The sequence below is a fragment of the Camponotus vicinus genome, unplaced genomic scaffold, assembly GCF_025532165.1.
Source record: "Camponotus vicinus isolate PSW18456_S1 unplaced genomic scaffold, iyCamVici1.0 SCAF_1, whole genome shotgun sequence".
Lineage (NCBI taxonomy): Eukaryota > Metazoa > Arthropoda > Insecta > Hymenoptera > Formicidae > Camponotus > Camponotus vicinus.
In genome coordinates, this window is record NW_028141945.1 from 19,779,466 (window position 1) to 19,799,555 (window position 20,090).

The following is a 20,090-nucleotide window of genomic DNA, read 5'->3' on the forward strand; positions in this document are numbered from 1 at the left end:
TATAGAGATAAAAGATTATAAATTACTTCTCTCTCTTTGAATAAGTTCAAACTTTTTTAAGGATTCACAACAATTAACTTGAAAAATACGATAATCTATACCAAACTTTCTCTTTACTCTCTGGGAAATTTTTCTAATTGATGTGCCAATCACCTTAGGTATTAACACCAGCAACGATTTATTTGTGCAGAAAAAAATAGGCTCGAAATCTTTGTAATCTCCAACTGGGAGATCATTTCTCTAGGATCTACATAATCATACTCAATACCATAACCAGATTTCGCTAATGCAGATGCAAATGCAAAGCTTAAACATGATTGCACACATAGATATATAATAATAATTATTTAACATAATATAAAAATTAATTAAAAATAAACTTAAATTCTAAGGCCATAAGAGCTAAACGCGGATGATAGTGCGTAAATTCAACGAGAAAATAAGTTTTTCGTTGAAACTTATTTGTGTGCACAGGGCACAAATTTTCTTGGTACGATACCAAGCAAATTTAAATAATTCTCAATTCGAGAATTTATTTAATTATTATCCCTCTTTCCCCCTTGTAATGTTGTAGGCGAGAAAAATATCGGGCCGAAAGTCGCTGAATCGGGAATCGAACCCGAGTCTTTCGCTTGCCGGGCGACTGCTCTTATCACTGAGCTATTCAGACCCCTCAACTCGATACTTCTCGGTCGCCTACAATTATATATTAAATTGAAGAATAACGCCATCTTCCGCCGGCGTGAATTTTAAATAACTATAAGAAATTTTTAGGCTCTGTGTATTGAAACATAAACTTAAATTCTAAGGCCATAAGAGCTAAACGCGGATGATAGTGCGTAAATTCAACGAGAAAATAAGTTTTTCGTTGAAACTTATTTGTGTGCACAGGGCACAAATTTTCTTGGTACGATACCAAGCAAATTTAAATAATTCTCAATTCGAGAATTTATTTAATTATTATCCCTCTTTCCCCCTTGTAATGTTGTAGGCGAGAAAAATATCGGGCCGAAAGTCGCTGAATCGGGAATCGAACCCGAGTCTTTCGCTTGCCGGGCGACTGCTCTTATCACTGAGCTATTCAGACCCCTCAACTCGATACTTCTCGGTCGCCTACAATTATATATTAAATTGAAGAATAACGCCATCTTCCGCCGGCGTGAATTTTAAATAACTATAAGAAATTTTTAGGCTCTGTGTATTGAAACATAAACTTAAATTCTAAGGCCATAAGAGCTAAACGCGGATGATAGTGCGTAAATTCAACGAGAAAATAAGTTTTTCGTTGAAACTTATTTGTGTGCACAGGGCACAAATTTTCTTGGTACGATACCAAGCAAATTTAAATAATTCTCAATTCGAGAATTTATTTAATTATTATTATAATTATTATAGAAAATTTGTGCCCTGTGCACACAAATAAGTTTCAACGAAAAACTTATTTTCTCGTTGAATTTACGCACTATCATCCGCGTTTAGCTCTTATGGCCTTAGAATTTAAGTTTATGTTTCAATACACAGAGCCTAAAAATTTCTTATAGTTATTTAATTAAAAATGTTGTATATGACAAATAAACGCTAAATATCCAATTTGAATTTTTTCCAAAATCTAAGACAAATCGTCAAAATGAAATTTACGCACGAATAATCGAAATGAATTTTGCAAAATCTTTAAACTACTCAACATTTAAGATATATAAACTCAAAATTAAAAGGATTAAATATACATAAACGAGCGTTTTTCAATTCTGGAAATTAATATTTATACAATTAACGAATTCCACTTGTTTTTCTTCTGGCAGGGTGCACGATAATCCACTCGGATAAATTAACGGCGAGTCCAAATCTTCTGGCTTCAACCACATTTGATACCTAGGCATTTGGAATCTTACTCTCTATGCTCGGGCAATATCGTGGACTCGGTATCTCCTTCGTAACGTGTAAGTTACAGTGCATATGATATTTTGGTACTTGTTTCTCAGGCAGTAATCACACACAATCATTCATAAACGAAAACAACATCGGAGAATCATTCGGCAGATATTTTATACACTTGATAAAGTCAATGCTATCTTTCTCCAACCTTGGCGGTGTCCCTAATAATATGTGTAACCTAATTAATATATCATTATAATTAAAAGTTGTAATGTTATAATAACTTTAACTAATGAATGAACATGAATATATAAATTTAACATAAATTAGAGCACAAAATAAAAAAATATGTTTATTTATTTATTCGATTGTATGTTATATCAATTAATAAAAAAGAAATATACTGTGTGCATAAAATATAACTCTCTTTTACCAGTTTTTAATCTTCCTATCTGAAATCCAAGTCAAATGCCAAACCGATACTAGGCTCATCATTTAATCTACCTGCAGGTCACTTCTCCGATTCAATATTTATTTAGTCTCTTTAGAAAGTTCCTGTGGGTGATAACTACTGCATCATCAAATATTTTTGTTCCATCTCCTACAAAATAATATAATATTTCTGGATAATATATAAAATTAATACTAATAATATTAATTAATACTAATAATAAAAATATATACATTTTTAAATTTATATTATACTTTTGGAAAAATAGATAGATGTAATATGTTAAACACAATATTAAATAAATGCAATAAAATCAAATTATTTTAAAATTAAATGTAGTTGAAATACTATATTAGTTAAAATACTTTTATTCTTTATGTTGTATCTTTTCTTCTAGGAAGCTTTCCATTTTATTTTATTATAAAGTAAAACGTACTGAGAATTACTCCATATAGCAGGATAGAAGATTAGCGACAGAAAATATTGGCTAAAATTAAATCTTCCACAGAGGATTCATAAATGTGTAAGCCAAGCATATTGAAAAATTCTGCCTTAAGATGTTTCTTGTATAATGTTCTATCGATTTGAGTTCTGAGACTCCACACCGTCATTCCTTTGCACTTATTCAGAATTTTGTAATCCTAGAACCTTGTATCGCTGAAATATCACATATTCAACAACATATCCCACCTAAAGCATCTACCTCTCATCAAATGGCCTTTTTCCATTCCATCGAAAGACGGATTACACGACATTTCTTCAATAAATATATTCAAATTCAAATATGTTTAATATACTGAAAGATGGAAAATGTATTTAAGTGGATCGTCGTATTTGATCACGTGTCATTTTTCTCTCCATTTTTTACACGATATTCGCACTAAATTCATGCAACTTTTATAGGCGACTTGTAGAATTTTTGTATCTGTTTATATTAAAAACACCTTCTAAACTAACCTAACCAAAGTGAATTATTATTCAATAAATAACGAGAAATGATGCCTCATCCCGCGATGATGCTCGCACAGTATCTCGTACTTGTTTCTTACTACAATAGGAGATATATTTGCGCTAATTTCGTTTCATGAAAGACTCGGAATAAAATGAGGACACATGTCACTTAACCTCACTTCATCTTACGTTGCCAAGTTGCATATTTACACGACGGGCGCATGCGACTTGTGTCGTATGCTGTAACAGATTACAAGACCGATGTTAAACATATATTACACGTGTAACAAGTTACATCATATCAGTTACGAGGCTTCTCATTTGTCACCGATATCGAATTCCAGTCGCACATAAACATACAATATTCCATTGACAGACCATCAGCTGTTTGAGTAAGAGAGGGTGGGGGAAAGTTTGGAATGCGATCTCTTTCGGCTCCTTCCTTCGGGTAAATTCGGTTCGATTATGTACTCGTGATTGGTGTTCCAAGTCGCGCCGAAATTACTGGATAGCTATGTATTTTATATGTCTATGCGCACATATGATGGACGACCTGACGTCACGATCGATATGTCAGGTGTTTTGATTACCACCTTCGCCTTTTAACTTTGGAATACACTTGACATCTGTTTGTTTCGCTCTGTTTGCAGTCTTTTTTTTTCTGCATTCACGACTTTAAAACAAATTTTTATTTATATTTGCTATCAGGAACGGCAGAAAGGAAGCAAAATGCAAAGAAACAGAGTTTTATCAAAAAAGAAAAAATATTAATGCAAACATGTAACCCGAATATTAGAATAAATTAAAAGTGCGACTCGACTCTTGTGATATTAATGTGATTTTATCTTTCTTTTTTTTTTCTTGTTCTTTTAAAACAATATTATTATAATTTTTTATCCTCCGTTCCAACAAATTTTAGGTGACATTTTATATGTTGAATTATAACATTGCAAAGAATTGAAACATTTTTAATGTGTTATAAATTAATACATTATTAATAACACATATATGATATGGTAAATGTAATTATTAATGTATTTTAGACACAAATATATAAAAATATCATATTTTATTGATGACAGAAATAATTTCAATGATAAAATGATATACAAAAGTTATCATCACATTACACACAATTACATACAATGTGAATTAAAATTACATGATACTTAAAATGACACTTATACCTAAAATTGAAAGAAAGTATATAAATATATATAAACATTTTTTTTCTGAAATCTCATTAAAAAATCAGTTAATTATCATCAATGTTAATGTTTAAAATGTTAACATTATTAATATTTAAAAGCATTAATAATTTTTGAAATATAAATCATGCAAATCAGTTAAACCACGTTTTTCTTACAAATGAAATTTTAGAGAACCAAATGAATTATTATTTGTTCCTCAATTTGAAATGTCTTGATAGAAGTCTTTAATAGAATTTTAGTTGAAAGTTGAATTACCAAGCCGACAATAAGTCGTGAAACAATAAGTCGTGGAGTTTGAGAAGTTTAAAATCTTTCAGTGACTTGTCCTCGCTAAAGAGAAAATGATTCCAAGTTTTACATAAAGCAACGTAATAAATCCAATTCTTTTCGCCAATTACGAGATATACCTACAAGCTTTCTTTCTTATACATTGTTTAAAAATTATTTTTTTCAATATTGATATATCCGGTAATAACCGTATCACCTCTTGTGTACAGGTGGAGCGCGTTAGATTGAATAGAAAAGTCCTGTTTGCTATTTTCGATAGTTATTATCAGACACTCCGCATATATATATATATATATATATATATAAATATATATATATATAATAAATGTATTATATAATATATGATGGTATATATAATATATAATTTATATAATATATATATGTAGTATGATTCATATATTATATAGTATTATATAGTATTATATAGTACAATACATATATGTATATTACATATTATATATATATATATATATATATGTGTGTGTGTGTGTGTGTGTGTGTGTGTGTGTGTGTGTGTGTGTGTGTGTGTGTGTGTGTGTGTGTGTGTGTGTGTGTGTGTGTGTGTGTGTGTGTGTGTGTGTGTGTGTGTGTGTGTGTGTGTGTGTGTGTGTGTGTGTGTGTGTGTGTGTGTGTGTGTGTGTGTGTGTGTGTGTGTGTGTGTGTGTGTGTGTGTGTGTGTGTGTGTGTGTGTGTGTGTGTGTGTGTGTGTGTGTGTGTGTGTGTGTGTGTGTGTGTGTGTGTGTGTGTGTGTGTGTGTGTGTGTGTGTGTGTGTGTGTGTGTACACATAATCTCGAATATATATAATAGAATTTTAATTGGAAGTTGAATTACTTAACAATAAGTCGTGTAGTTTGAGAAGTTTGTAATCTTTCAGTTATCTGTCTTTGCTAAAAAAAAAAATGATTCCAAGTTTTATATAAAGCAACGTAACATATCCAATTCTTTCCTCCAATTACGAGATTTAGTGACAAGCTTTCTTCCTTATACAACATTATTTAAAAATTGCTTTATTCAAATTACCCTAATAGCACAAATGTTCAAACAATGTCCAGAGAACATTCAGAGAATATTCGAATATTCTCTGAATGTTCTCTGGACATTGTTTGAACATTTGTGCTATTAGGGTATAATTCAAATTATAAAATATTTGTTTTATTCAATATTAATATATACAAGATGTCCAATAATAATCGTATCACCTCACGTGTACAGGTGGAACGTGTTAAATTGAATAGAAAATTCCTGTACCATTTTGCGATTTTTTGGTTATTACGGGATACCTTATACATATATACATATATACATATAGTATATACGTAATCGAATATATATAATTATGTACGCAATTGTTTCGTCATAAAATGCTATTGATGATAGTCGATTAGAAGCATCTGTTATTAACGCTTAATTATTTGATTGGACACGCAGGTACAAATGACTCATACATCACCTTCTGATCCTCTGTTTGCTGCGGGAACAGTAAGAGCGCATTAGCGGCTTGACTGCTAGATGGCTTATCACTGTCGAAATTTTCCCTGCTAAAAGCTCTCGCGAAATTGTCCTCCTCATTCCATTTTAAAGTCGCCCATGCCGCTCTAGGACGCGAATGCAAGATATACCGATCGTGTATCTGCAATATGATTTATAACAACATTATAACAATACACATATATCTTTCATTTTAAATTTCGAATCTTACGCGAGCTGGAATTTTGCAAGGCATCCCGATGTGGTGCAACCTGTTCAAAATAGGTAAGAGAAACAGATGCGCCGAAACGGAAGCAGACACCGGATTTTTTGGTAGACATACAAGATACTTCAGTTTATCGTCAAACTTGCATGTTGCGAACGTTGTCGACTTTCCCGGTTTCAGAAATACGTTTCCTGAAAAAATATATGTATACAGGGTGTGGCGAAATTCGAGGATAATAAAATTGCAGCATGAAAGTTTGAAAAATTAAATTTGATATTTTTTATTCCAAGAAATAGTTTTTGAATCATAAAGATAAATTTAATGCTAAATTGTCATTTATATTTGGGAGTTTAAATTTTTATATCTTAAAAATTGCTACTTGTGTGGAACTGATAAATATTTTAATAATTTATTTATTTATTTATATTTATTTATTTACATATATTTATTTATTTTAAACTTTCATACTCTAATTTTATTACTCTTGAAATTTTTGAGACACTTTTTATGTATAATTGTATATATCCCAAAGAGTCACGTCTTTTTGTATTTTTTGTTACTGCAGTGTGTATTCAGAAATAAAAGTACCAAAATGTATAGTGGCGTCAAAGTCATTCTTTAAAATGGGCTTCAATAAATCAATATCGTTCGAGCAGCCTGTTGTCACGAGTACGACCACTTGCTTTAAAGCGTCTTTGATTTTCATCTTTATAGGTAGTATACTGCGAAAATGTCAATTATTAATTTTTCATTTTGTTACATTAATCATAAAATAATAAAAATATTAATCATTTGTACATTAAATCAAATATAATAAGAATGGCGAGAATTACGTAATAAATATCGATGCACTCACTCATCAGTCACAATTCCGAAATCCACTATCGAATTAAAACCTTGGTCTTTTAATAGCGCGATTAGGCTTATTCTGTTGCTATCGTAAACATATCCCGGTCTTAAAGGCTCTCTAGGTTCCTCTAATAAATCTCCAATTGACAATATACCTATGGATACTGGTTTAACGACTCGAACTTCTTTACGACCCGTAGCCGCCAAAAGTCCTAATTCTGCTGGACCAATACGTGTGAATGGGGCTATAATTAGTTTCCCTTTCCGTATATCGCTACCGATATCTCTTTGAAATATATAAAAAGCGTTCAGATGAAAAGGAAAACAATATTTAAAGAGATAATATTAAAAAATAATATAAGAAATTTGAAAAGATAGTATTTCCAAAAGAATATATATGTAGAAAAAAATATTGAATTTTTTTCGTACTTAATATTCTGCCCGAATTCTGGTTTAATCTTTATCAGAATTAAATTGTCCGCGTGATCATTTATTATTATTCGCTTTACATCCTTAATTGGCACAACCGCTGTTGCTTCTGGAATCAGATACAGAAATAATAGTTAATTCTTTACTGCAAATAGAGAGAAGCGTTAATTTGTAATTAAGTTAGTTTGTAATTAAATTTCACCGTCAGGAACACGCGCTCCGCTTTTCACATACATGCATGTCCCAGGTGTGAGAGACACTGGATCTGCCTGCAAAAAATTTTTATTCAACTCTAGCCCGTTGTTGTATATTTTGTATAGCTTTTAACATCACAACTTACTGTAGTTCCGCTCAGTACTATCCTTCTACCTTCACTATCACTTGCCAATACTGCGTATCCATGTTTAGTGGCACATCTAAATGCTGGCACATCGCAATCGGAATATACGTGTTTGGTCAATATTCTGCCATAAGCATCATCAGTCCTTATAAAATCACATAATGGTTCGTGTCTACCGTACTTTACTTTTCGTTGTATTTTCAACAATGCATCTTTTACAGCAGTCATGGGATATTGTTCACAAATTATATCTTCCAGTTTCTGTGAAGAAATTTAATTGTATATAACCTCGCATAATATTTCTTTTATCGTCTTTAATGTAACAAATAGCTCACCTCGTCCGCGACTTCAAGCAAAGAAGATTCCTTGTCTGGACTTGCAATGCTCAACTGTGAAGAGATTTAAAATTTCATTTATAATTTCATAAAATTTCTTATTATGTTTAATATAGAAAATAATTTACCTTCTTCATTGATATATCAGGCGATGATAGTGTCTTGACCAAGCAATCGCGATTATTAATTGTAAAAAAGTTTAATTGTACATAATCTCATAAAAATTTTCTTATCATTTCTAATATAGGAAATATTAAAAATTGCCTACCTCAGTTTTAAATGTCTCAGACGAAGATGAATTCGCGCTAGTAGTGACTTCACTTGCAACATCCATCTGTGAAGGGATGTAATTATAATTATAAGATTGTTTATATGGAATTTAATTATAATTATAAGATTTGCATACAATCTTATATAAAATTTCTTTCTTTCTCTGGTTTAAAGTTTCTAATATAAAAATATTTTACCTGTTTTGCAGACAAATCTGTAGGAAATGTCTCGTAATGTTTGGCGATTTGATCTAATTTTACCTAAACAAATTTAAAATAATTAAAATTTTATAAAATCTCTTATTCCCTCTTATTTCTGTTATTTCTAAAAAATAACTTTTCTGTAAATTTATGGAAAGAGAGAGAGATTGCTATAACGTTTTGCTTTACTCTCGTCTTCCATCTATGAAATGATCAAATTGTAGTAAACATAAGTGTATATACACAATTTTAAATTCTTTCATTCCTTCATTATATCTAATATAGAAAATACCTTACCATTTCCATCAATGTGCCAGAAAAAAGAAAAGATTGGCGTTTCTTTTTATTCATGTCGGTTCCCTAAAAGAAGATTTAATTGCATGTATGATTTCATAAAATCTTTTTCTCTCTCTTTTCTTCTGTCATTATTTTATTGTTTTTGATATGAAAGCTACTTTACCTTCGTTATAGGTGGAGATAAAAGAGGAACAAATTCATACATGTCATCCGATCTAACAGTTTCCTATAAAGAGATATAATTGCATGTTTAATCGCTTTTCTCATATACAATCTCTTATTACTTCATTTTAATATATAAGTCTTACCTCCTCTGATTCTTCATGGGATTTGATTTTATCTTCCTCTACCTGTAAAAATATTTAATTGCATATACAAAATTATTACATTGTTTCTAAAACAAAAAAATCTTACCTGATCTGTATTATTTGAAGAAGATGTAGTAGCTCCATTTGAAGATGTAGTAGGTTGATTTATTTTCTCTTTATTTTTCTTATGTGTTAATCGTATTTTATATTTATGCTCCATTATTGTTACAATTACATCAAGGCATGTTACTGCTTCTTCTTTATTGAAGCCAAATAAATTAATGATTAGCGTTTCTTTTAGGATTCCACATATACTTCTGAGGAAATGCATTTAAATTGTTATATAATTTAAAAAATAAAAATATATAAAATATATAAAAATAAAATTTTACCGATGAAACTTGGGTTCTAATTTCGCCCGTATTTCTTTTGATATATGTGCGTATCTTTTATTAATTTGTTTAGGGATAATTTTTTCAACTTTTTTTGTAATCTTATTCGTATATTTATTATATATATTCACAATCATATTCTTATATTTATTAGAAAAATATGGATAACCAATAATAAAAATAGTATCAACATATTCATCGCACCAAGAACTTATTTGTTGCTATATCATATAAATAAAATAAAATATAGTAAATTGAAACATTAACAACATAAAAAGAACATTTAAAATATCTAGTTACCATCATGTCAGATTCATTAAATTGTAGGAATGTCTCAATTATTTCTGCGTCAAATTTCTGCGTTATTATATTTTTAATATAATCTATCAAATCTCTCATCTTCGTATTATATGCATCTGTTTCATCTATCGTACTATATGCAGCTGTTACATCTTCCCGTACATCATTTACATCATCATGTACATCATTTTCGGTATATACTGCGTAATTATAATAAAATTAATAAAACTTTATATAATTTTATTAATTTAGAAAATATATGATAAACAGCCTATAGATTAGATGTTTTTTTTTAAATTATAATTTGATTCAAATACTTGCATTAATTGTAGAAAGTAATTTTAATACATTAGAAAAGTAAAAAATATTGTTATGCTATATAAAATTATAATAACATTCATAGATATTGGATAAGATACATGGTTACATTTAATCTTCTAGCGTACAAGTGATGAAAATATTTTATACGTAACGTATCTTTTCAAACAGGTTTCATGACGTATTAGCACATATTTTTTTCTACATATTTATGCATATAATATATATTTTACATGGAAAATACACCTGTCATATACATACCGACCAAAATTCTGCATTTTATTATTGCCGTTTCACTCATCTTCTTAATATCTTTTTATGATGCTTGCTAATATGATCAGGATTTTTATCGTTCCGATCATACATGTGCTTGTTTTCAACCACCAAACTCTGCGACTGACTTGACTTTGCTTAGCTATGAGAATAATATATCGATAGAAACTGTTTCGATGCGGAACTGTTGACATTTTTTCTTCCATGCGTTCTTAATACACACGTCACACAAATAAAGGCAGAGATCACCTCGACTTTCGACTCCGAGTTTATATATCACGCGAATATATATAATATTAAATCTGTCTAATGTGAATTATTCAAGCGTCAGTTTTTATGAAATGCGACAATATAAGTAGAGAGAATGAGAGATGTGAACGCTATTAAATAATTATTACCATTAATTCATCAATAAATATATTTATTAAATATTCATTAAATAATGAATTCGTTTCTCTCGGAAATATTATAAACTGCATAACATATTTTAAAAATGGGGAAATGTTAAGGTTTTAACGATTCGACATTCAGCAACGGATTATTTTTAAAATTGTGTGGATTTCGCACGCAAGAAAAGAAAAGAAAAGCGAGTTTTCCTTCTCGCCACTTTCACGTCTTTCTACCTTTTCATGACATTTTGTTTGAAATATTTTCCCATTAGTGCTATCGCGAGAATTTGCCCAAGCTTATCACTCTCACTCGTACGTTAATATATCATATATTCACATTCGATGTATGCATAAACGTTTAATATAAAATAGCTGATTACGTCACGACAGCCATGTTTGATTCGCCTAAAATACAAAGAATCTCGGAATCGGACCACAGTGTTGTACCTGCGTCCAAAGTCGAGACATCCAGTGCTCTTGGCATTTGTTGAGTGCGTTGTGCGCGGTTATTTATAATGTCGAAACGCTTGTGATAATTATTCACACGATTACGCGATGGACCATCGCAAATATCGAAAAAACTCGATCGATGTGATCATGTACCATGATAGTCATCATTATTTGTGAGGACATTACGGTAACAAGAATCACTTTTAGCATATCGTGTTCCATTACGATTTTAAGTAATAAGTATAACTAATAAATATCGCTAGAGATAAAGTGTAGCATCGGAAGTGCCGAGGAAAGACTCGGGCGCTTCTCATATTATGCATGTACGATCAAGAATCTTCATTTAATCGAAATATCTCTTTTCAAATTCGCTTTTAAAATCGAAAATAACGCAAGAGCGCGCGCGCGCGCACGATACAGCGTCATCTGTCGGCGGGAGGCGCAACCGTCCGAGGTGCCGCGCGGCGCCGCGAGATGGTGCGCAACTCGCGGCCGCCCGCTCTCCTCCCGGCGGCGTGACGTCCAGTCAGTCAGTAGCAGCTGACCGATAGGAGCGTTCGGAGAGATTTCTTCCGCAGCGCTTGCGTCCGTGCGTGACCGCGTACGCTCGTGCGTCTCACAGTGTCTTGTCGTGTCGCGTCGCGAGTGATCCGAGGAATAAATCGACGCTGTGGAGGATGAAGAAATTTGGAGCATCCTCGCAGCTTCCTCACTGATTGCGAAACGGTGAAAGGCTGCGCGGGACGAACCAAGACGTCGTCGACGACGGGTCACGAGTGCCACGAAATTGCCACGGTCAACGCAACACCGGGTGAGTAGCGGTCGTTGTTTCTGCTCCGAATCAAAGAGAGATTTTTAGCGAGTATCTTGAGAAATGTTGGACGACGAAAATATTTGTGACAAGTTTCGCGCTTGTTTCCTGAATAGGATTGTCCTATTTATACGCGTCCGCGAGATTTATCACGACGTGCGATTGTTGTTTTTTTACATGTGTGCGTGCGACATGCGTGCGTCGCGCACGCGAAACTCGACGTTCTCACGACTCGGGGTGACTGACACCTGATGCGTCGATGACCATGCCGTGAATAGAAACGCGGAATCCCCGTCTATCGAATCGGTGACATACATTTCTCGAGAAGTTTTTCGCATAAGATCCGAGCGTCGTTTGTTTCATTTCGTAAAAAGAAAAATCGGCGCTCGTTGACATAATGAGACTCGCGAAAATTGTCGCGTTATGTCACGCGACGAATTCGCCTTTTTTCAAACGGGAAAAGGACTCGAAATTGAGAGCGAGCGTCAAATGGCGTGTGTCCTTGCGCGAAGGTCGATTCGAGCAACGCGCAATTTTTTGAAAACGTAGCGTTGGGTAAAAACAATACACATTCACAATTAATAACAATTTCAACAATTTCGCAAATGGATTAATGTGTATATATTTTATGTGTACGATAGCATATTTGTATTTTAAATCTCGAGTGTTTTTCTTTCGTTATAGCGCTGGAAGTCGCGATGCGAATAGATTTTAAATTATGAGGTATATCTTGGGAATGTAACACGTAAAACACGACTTATTAGTAACGGTAACCGTAAGGCCATCTTGCATAAAGTTTCAAAATAAATTACATGAGAGAAAGAGCGAGCAAATATACTTCTATATTTAATTATAATATTCATATATGTGAATTGATTATTGAAATATTAATTTATATAAAATTGATTAAATAATATTATTTATCAAATTGATTAAAAAATATATATTTCTTAACACTACATAAAAATATATATAAATATATATTTCTTAACGCATATAAATTAATAAATTTCGCGGCAAAATATTTTTTTAATGAAAACAAGAATACAAATATACTGTTTTTTTTTAACATTAATTCTCGATATCTTCAAATCTAAGCTTGATATTAATCTTCTTAAATTTGCTTCAAGTAAACATTAAGAGACTAACATTTCATTGTTTATTTTCGTATCTCTGAATTTTATTTTATAAAAATTTTTCTACTCGTAACTATTTTATTAAAAGTTGACTTTAAATTTTACATAGAATAATATTTGCTCATGGCTAGTCTTATTGGGAGTTTGTCTATTTTGTCACAATATATTCGCAATGTCGTTTACGATGTTGATTTTTACTACGCGAGAGGCAAACACACCGCAAAAATTACTAGTAAAAAATCATAGAAACTAAAATTATCTGAGTTTAATAGCCTTATTTATTTAATTTATAAAATTTCTTATCAATCAGAATAGATTTTACTTTAATTAAGACGTGCTAGAAACCTGGTAAAATATACTTTAAAATATAAATGATCATAAATGTAGTTGCGAACTAAACTTGATATTTAGCTGAATTATTAAGTATAAACGAAACTTTATTATTTATCTAAATGGACTTTACTTTCACAAAGTTTCTCTTCAATATTTAATTACAACTACATTTAATTTAAATTGTTAATGTTAATATTAATCTTATGGGATTGTATGTGTGTGTGTATGTTTGAGTATGATATAAATATTCCTCTGAAATTTTCCCTCCCAAAAAATAGATTGTAAATTCATTTCAAATAATACAATATTAAAATTATATAAACGGAATTTTCTAGCATACTCTGTATAAACGAAATTGAATTAGTATAATAGAGAAATTCTAGGTATTTCATGATATGACTAATTTCCAGTGAGGAAATAAAGCTATTTCCATTATAATTATATTAATATTTTTATAATTATATTAACATTTTGTAATTAATTTGTTACATATATTTCAGATGCATATAGGTATTGTGTAGAGCAGGACATACATATTTTAACGTACTATTATGCACTGCCGTGCTAATCGATTGCATTACAAATAAAATATTTGCATACGCTCTATTTGTTAATTCCCTGTTGATGTATCGTCGATAACTAGTTAGTGATTAATTAATTTCAAAAGTTAGGATTTAAATTTTATTTCAGCAGACAATAATTTGCAATATTTATCGCTTACCACAGAATTAATCTTTAAATGGAAATAATATATACACAATTATTTGATTAAAGAGACATGTAGTTTCCGAGAAAAAAATTTTACATTTTTATTCTTTTAGATACATAATACAAAAATATATTCCTATTATTTTAATTTATCACTATAACAATATATGTATATAAATAAACGGATATATATTTTATTTTCAATTCAAATAAATTATTACAAATTTTTATACAAGATTGATGCTAGAAAAATTCGAGTTAAGACTAGATCGCAAAATTTCGCAATCATACTTATTAATCACACGTGTTCATTAATTCATCTTATTAGACACTATTGTAAGAAATAAAGAGATCCTGCCTTGAGGGAAGGTTTAGTTGAAGATACGCATACATCTCTCTTTATCTCTCTCACGCAACAAAGTACATTTATATCTTTCGCGGAGTGCCGCAAATTATTCTCAGGGCGCCGCGAAATTAACCAAGCTTCTCATAGCTAACACAGTATCGTATGAAAGACGCGGTGAAGCTTGGAAACGACGCGCAAAATAAATATCACAGCGCCGCCAGGGTAAGTCAATATCATAAACATTATACGAGCTAGCGAGCAAAAACAATAGCGCGAAAACCGAAGGCGAAAAGAGGAGAAGAGCGAAATAATCCAAACGGAAAATCGCCGAGTCATTTTCCGCAAGCTTTACCGGAAATTATCGTTTACTTTTTCATCGCGCTCGCTACATCCGCTATTAAAAAAGAAGCACTATTATACAAATATCCCATGTCATTACAGCTAATCTGAAGTTGCTCCTTATCGGAATATCCACAGTTTTATGCGAAACGAGCCACGTTTTTTTCTCGCTCGATGGTGTTGAGTCGCATATATGATTTTACATCCACATTACATTTTTATTTAATTTCCGGAAAACGCAAGATGCACGTAATTGAAAGAGAGTATTCATTAACGTTCCCCTCGCGTTTTTTTTAGACGATAATTGGCCGCAGAATTCAAGATAGAGATCTATTCATTTTTACGTGCCACGCATTTCGATATGAATTCTGATTCTTTTCCCACAAGTTTCTACAGTAAATAAAGTTGTTTCGAATATTACGAACCGCCTAAAGGGAATTCCGAAAGGGATTTTCCTAATGATTTGTAGGACATGACGATTGTTCCTAATGACTTGCACGACGTGTCGCAAAGTTTGTAATTTTCGTTGACTGCCCCTCTTTCATTCGCGTTTCGCGATAAGAATAATTAACTACTTTACGCGTATCGCATCCCGAGTAAGCTTATCGCGGTCGTGGAAATTATTTCTTATTCTCCGCAGCAGCGCTTTATTACGTTACAGTCTTATAAGCCTTTGATAAAACTATACGGTACATGTTTACAACCATGTGTGCATAATCGTTAAAAAAGTCTCGTTACTCGTTCAAATTTACTTGGACAGGTAATTCAATTCTGTGTAATATTCGCCTTAAAGTAGAACTCTTTCATTCGATAATGTCAAACTGTTGATATACGAGCATGATAAATAACGAGAATAAATCACGAGAATGTATTATTGGCTGTGTATAATTTAATCGCGAAATCGGGAAATGTATAAAACGTGATGTTGAAGCGAAATCCATTTACGTCTCTCGAATAATTTGCCGTTGTCGGAACTTGAAGAATTTGTAATCTGAAAATTGAATTGTAACGATGTGGGATGTGTTATCCTGTCGCTGGAGTAATTATATTATCCAAAGTGAGATGTATGTACTGTGTATGTTACTGGAGTATAGGGCAAATTTGCGTCTCAAACAACGCGTGAAACTCATTTTGGGCGATCGATAATCTTTGAGATCAAATTCAGGACAGAAAAATAATTATATTTATATTAATTATGATTTCTTTCCGTAGCTATATATAAAATATAAAAAGCATTTGAAAAGAAAAAAAATATGTGTGTCTGTCATAAAATAAATATCAGGATATTCATATCCAAAAATAAAAATTGGCAAATAATTGGAAAATAGAATTTTATCGCGAATCGTCGAAAGCAAATTTTTAGACAAATGTTTGAATATTTGAATATTTTGAATTTTTTTCTAACACATTAGGATTATGATCGAAAGATGACAAAGCATAAAGCTCGTTTTCAGCGATTGATAATTTTTGCGATCAAATTCAAGAAAAGTATTGTATTTATATTAATTATAACTTTTCTGTTATGTGTGCTATATATATGAAATATAAAAAGCATTTGAAGAGAAAGTAAATATGTGTCTGTCATAAAATACACATCAGAATATCATATCCATTAAAAATTATGGCAAATAAATTGAAAATATAACAATAAAATTTTATCGCGAATCGTAAATTGTCTAAAGCGAATTTTTAAACAAATATTCGAATACTTTTTTTAAAACGCATTAGTCACTATCGAAGGATATTCGCATGACGCACATCGCGTAATTATCTCGGCGGATCCTTGACGGCGACGAGTGGAACATTATCCTTGGTCGTTTGAATAATCGTCGCAAATATTCTAAGGTAATATCCGGACGAGGTTAAATCCAGGCAATCTTTCGCCATTTTGAATCGTTAACGCGTATATACGCGAAAATCCAACAGTGTCCTTGTTTCCGCTGTTTGAACACGGCGAAACCTGCCCATAAATCAAGGCGTCGCGTCGACGTGGATGGTCGCGCTGGATGGAAGCGACCACGTCGCCTCTCTGTGAACCGGCGATACGGGGATACGATCCTGCACTCGATACATGGATTCACCCCCGACGCGCCGGGGAAACCTCCCCGCACAGCCTCCCAGCGCGGCAAGGATCAGGGGTTGTCGAGTAACTTGTTGCGGACGACGTTTGCGCGTTTCTTGTACCCGGTCGTTGACGGATCGAACGTCATGCTGCTCCGGAGAAATAGCGGTTATTCGCGTTAATGATTCCCGCCTGTCTAGATCTTACCGGTGAAAGGAACATAACGGGGAGAGCTGATGAGTCTCCGGTTATCCAGACACAATGAAACGCATATTTTCCGAGCGTAAGCTGACAAATGATAATGATATACCTGTTATCGATTATCAGGATTTTTGCAAAAATACACACATACACACAACACATACACACAACACATACACATAATTACACATACACGAGAGGTATAATATGATACGAAAGATATAAGTGTAAGCTGTCATTTTAAAAATTAAATTTAATAAAATAGGGTATCTGTTCCCTGGAAAAGCTGAAATTTTTAGGGATTCTAGGAATTTCTTTAAAAAAAAATCTCTCTTTGACAGTTTTGCTCTTATATTGTAAACAATTGGCAAGCCAAGTAAATTATACATTTAAAATATATTATATACATATATCCTTTTTATTTACAAATTCAATATCTTAACAAAATATTAAAGTGTTCCTATTGTAATAATTTATTGTTCTTTATTGTAATTTTTAATGATAAAAAGTGGAAATTGTATGCAAGTAAGAAATACTTATCTTGCGAAAATTATTTAACTTTTTTTAAATTTAATCAAATTCAACATTTAATTAGACAAATTTATTATTTATTATAAATTAAACAAATTTAGCACATGAAAGTTAAATAACCATGTTTTTCCTTCGTACGAATGAGAAACGTCAGGAAACACATATAATAAAAAAATTTATTTTAGAAAATTGCACCCAAAAATCTTTAAACTATTAGCTGGAATTTTTTTTAACAAAAATATCCGAAAGATCAGAGAATTTTTTTTACAAGATTTGACATCCGGATTAAAGTTTAGACATCTCGATAAAAAAAATATTTTGTTTTAATTGGTCCAAATATATATTCATTGCTTCGAGAGCTTCGCTTTAGCGAAGAGAGGTGTATTTCGACGATATTATGTTATCAGCGTAAATATGCGTTCGCGGTTTCCGCGTGAATTAATCTCTCTCGATTAAAGATCGATTGAACGATTCGTTAAAACGCATCGATGCGTGGATTCGTATCCAGAGAAGAGAATATCGAACCGCACAAGTTCCACCGGCTTTGTAAACCCTGAATCCTGTGTGTTTCGCGTATATTTCGCCAACGATCATTCACGCTAGTTCTGTTTCCGATAGTTAAACTTCCTCTCTCTCTCTCTCTCTCTCTCTCTCTCTCTCTCTCTCTCTCTCTCCCCTCTCTCTCTCTCTCTCTCTCTCTCTCTCTCTCTCTCGCTGCCTGCCTTACGCACATGACGTAAATCACGGGGTGCAATCTCGGTATCTCGTAATTTACGAGGTAAATGACCTCTACCCCGTCACTCGCTGGGTCGGTGTAGGAGGGTATATGGGGTGATTTGGAAAGAGGATCGCGAACTTGAAAGCTTTAGCGTAACAATCAACTAAGTAAGACAGAACGCGCGTCTTTAGTAACCACGTTTTGTCATGTGAAACTAATGCTTGAAATACGGACGATTTCTTGCATTATCTCGATGACAGATGTTTCTACATTATCTTTTCTTCTCGCGATTTTTGATTCTTTTCTCTTCTCGCGAATAAGTTCGTAATCCTTCGTAATTTATGGCTGTTTCGTAACAATTTGTTCGCGCCACATTTAAGTATTTATATACGGCACTTTTTCCATTTCACATTTCAATAGGATTATGTAGAATATGCTGACAAAATTAGATTCGCGTTTTAGAAACACCCAGTATTATTAAATAAAAAAAGTTAGGGAAAAGTGTAAATGGCGCGTAAAAACGTTTCCCGGATCCACGCTCGCCCCAGAATAGAGCTACATGAGATGTGAAAATAGATTAATCTTTCGAGCTAATCGAGTTTCGACACTTTTGTCGGGGGAAAAACCGCGTTAGTTTTCGACAATGAATAGCGTCCCGCATAAACTGGAAACATCGTTATAAATGGTGAATCAACGATGTAAAAGCGGCGAGCTAAATTAATTTCGATGAAATGATTAAATTCGAAATATACCTTTTTATTCGTTCCGCCAAGTTTAATTAATTCACAGTCGAAATTAATTTTTCCCTCGGCTTTTCAATGAAAGAGCCAACGTTGTAGACACTTGACAGAACAATACGACTCGATAATTTGACAAGAGGCGGCTTCGCGACCTATTTTCCACGCTGAAAATTCTGGGGAACGTGGTGGCGGTCGTTATGCTCGTTAAATGAATCGTCAACCAGCTGGTCGCGTCTCTATTTAATAGATAGCACGCGTTAAATTTACCGATCGGAGAGGCTCGTGAAATATTCAGCGCGAGAAAAATCGTGACATATTTATTTTTGAACTCCGAGTCGTCCGGGTTACCGTGGAAAATCTCTCTCCTGCCCACGCTACAATTCCGCGCTTGAAAGGTGAAAGCAGACGTAAGCAGACGTAATCGAGAAATCCGTACAATATTTTCTTCAGCATTCTGTGTATTACTTCGTACATGTTTACAATTAAAACTTTCCGTGTGTTTATTTTGTTATTTTTCTTTTATTTTTACCCAAAAGAGAGAGTAT

At 32.5% G+C, this 20,090-nt stretch overlaps 2 protein-coding genes and 1 pseudogene across 19 annotated transcripts in view; 1 reads left to right on the forward strand and 2 right to left on the reverse strand.

The window, feature by feature from the left end:
• Positions 1–20,090, forward strand: part of Tpst (tyrosylprotein sulfotransferase) — a 375,255-nt gene that overhangs the window by 276,200 nt on the left and 78,965 nt on the right. For 11 of the 15 annotated variants that reach the window (XM_083078154.1, XM_083078156.1, XM_083078149.1 and 8 more), the window contains one exon: positions 1,803–1,940. The exons of 1 other annotated variant lie outside the window; for it this stretch is intronic. The gene's annotated coding sequence lies outside the window, so the exon portion shown is untranslated. Of the gene's footprint in view, positions 1–1,802; positions 1,941–12,142; positions 12,432–20,090 lie in introns of those variants that run through there. 3 more of the 15 variants (XM_083078161.1, XM_083078150.1, XM_083078163.1) reach the window with 1 other exon arrangement.
• LOC145959385 (5-taurinomethyluridine-[tRNA] synthase subunit MTO1, mitochondrial-like) lies at positions 1,672–3,863 on the reverse strand (annotated as a pseudogene). Its single transcript, XR_014435017.1, has 5 exons — positions 3,467–3,863; positions 2,763–3,374; positions 2,309–2,476; positions 1,728–2,096; positions 1,672–1,676 (listed from the first exon to the last, which is right to left on the reverse strand). The product of XR_014435017.1 is annotated as a 5-taurinomethyluridine-[tRNA] synthase subunit MTO1, mitochondrial-like (transcript).
• On the reverse strand, positions 5,899–10,085 carry LOC145959363 (gephyrin-like). 3 transcript variants are annotated; one of them, XM_083078138.1, is made up of 16 exons: positions 9,891–10,077; positions 9,605–9,815; positions 9,499–9,540; positions 9,354–9,416; positions 9,191–9,253; positions 8,891–8,953; positions 8,692–8,757; positions 8,552–8,584; positions 8,424–8,477; positions 8,089–8,349; positions 7,951–8,017; positions 7,749–7,857; positions 7,327–7,605; positions 7,059–7,192; positions 6,477–6,661; positions 5,899–6,407 (listed from the first exon to the last, which is right to left on the reverse strand). In XM_083078138.1, exons 1-16 carry the CDS (start codon positions 10,025–10,027, stop codon positions 6,186–6,188), a joined length of 1,989 nt encoding a protein of 662 aa, XP_082934264.1. In that variant the 5' UTR covers positions 10,028–10,077; the 3' UTR covers positions 5,899–6,185. The 3 variants fall into 3 exon arrangements, with proteins under 3 accessions (XP_082934264.1, XP_082934265.1, XP_082934266.1); XM_083078139.1 differs by lacking the exon at positions 8,552–8,584; XM_083078140.1 differs by lacking the exon at positions 6,477–6,661 and having other exon boundaries at positions 6,299–6,407; positions 9,891–10,085.

Bases quoted from the DNA above. Each gene is read 5' to 3' on its own strand.
- LOC145959363 (XM_083078138.1), bottom strand. From the start codon at position 10,027: ATGATTGTGAATATATATAATAAATATACGAATAAGATTACAAAAAAA. The intron at 8,758-8,890 runs GTAAAATATTTT...ATCCCTTCACAG, and splicing joins CAGATTTGTCTGCAAAACAG to ATGGATGTTGCAAGTGAAGT. The intron at 8,350-8,423 runs GTGAGCTATTTG...ATTTCTTCACAG, and splicing joins TGCTTGAAGTCGCGGACGAG to AAACTGGAAGATATAATTTG.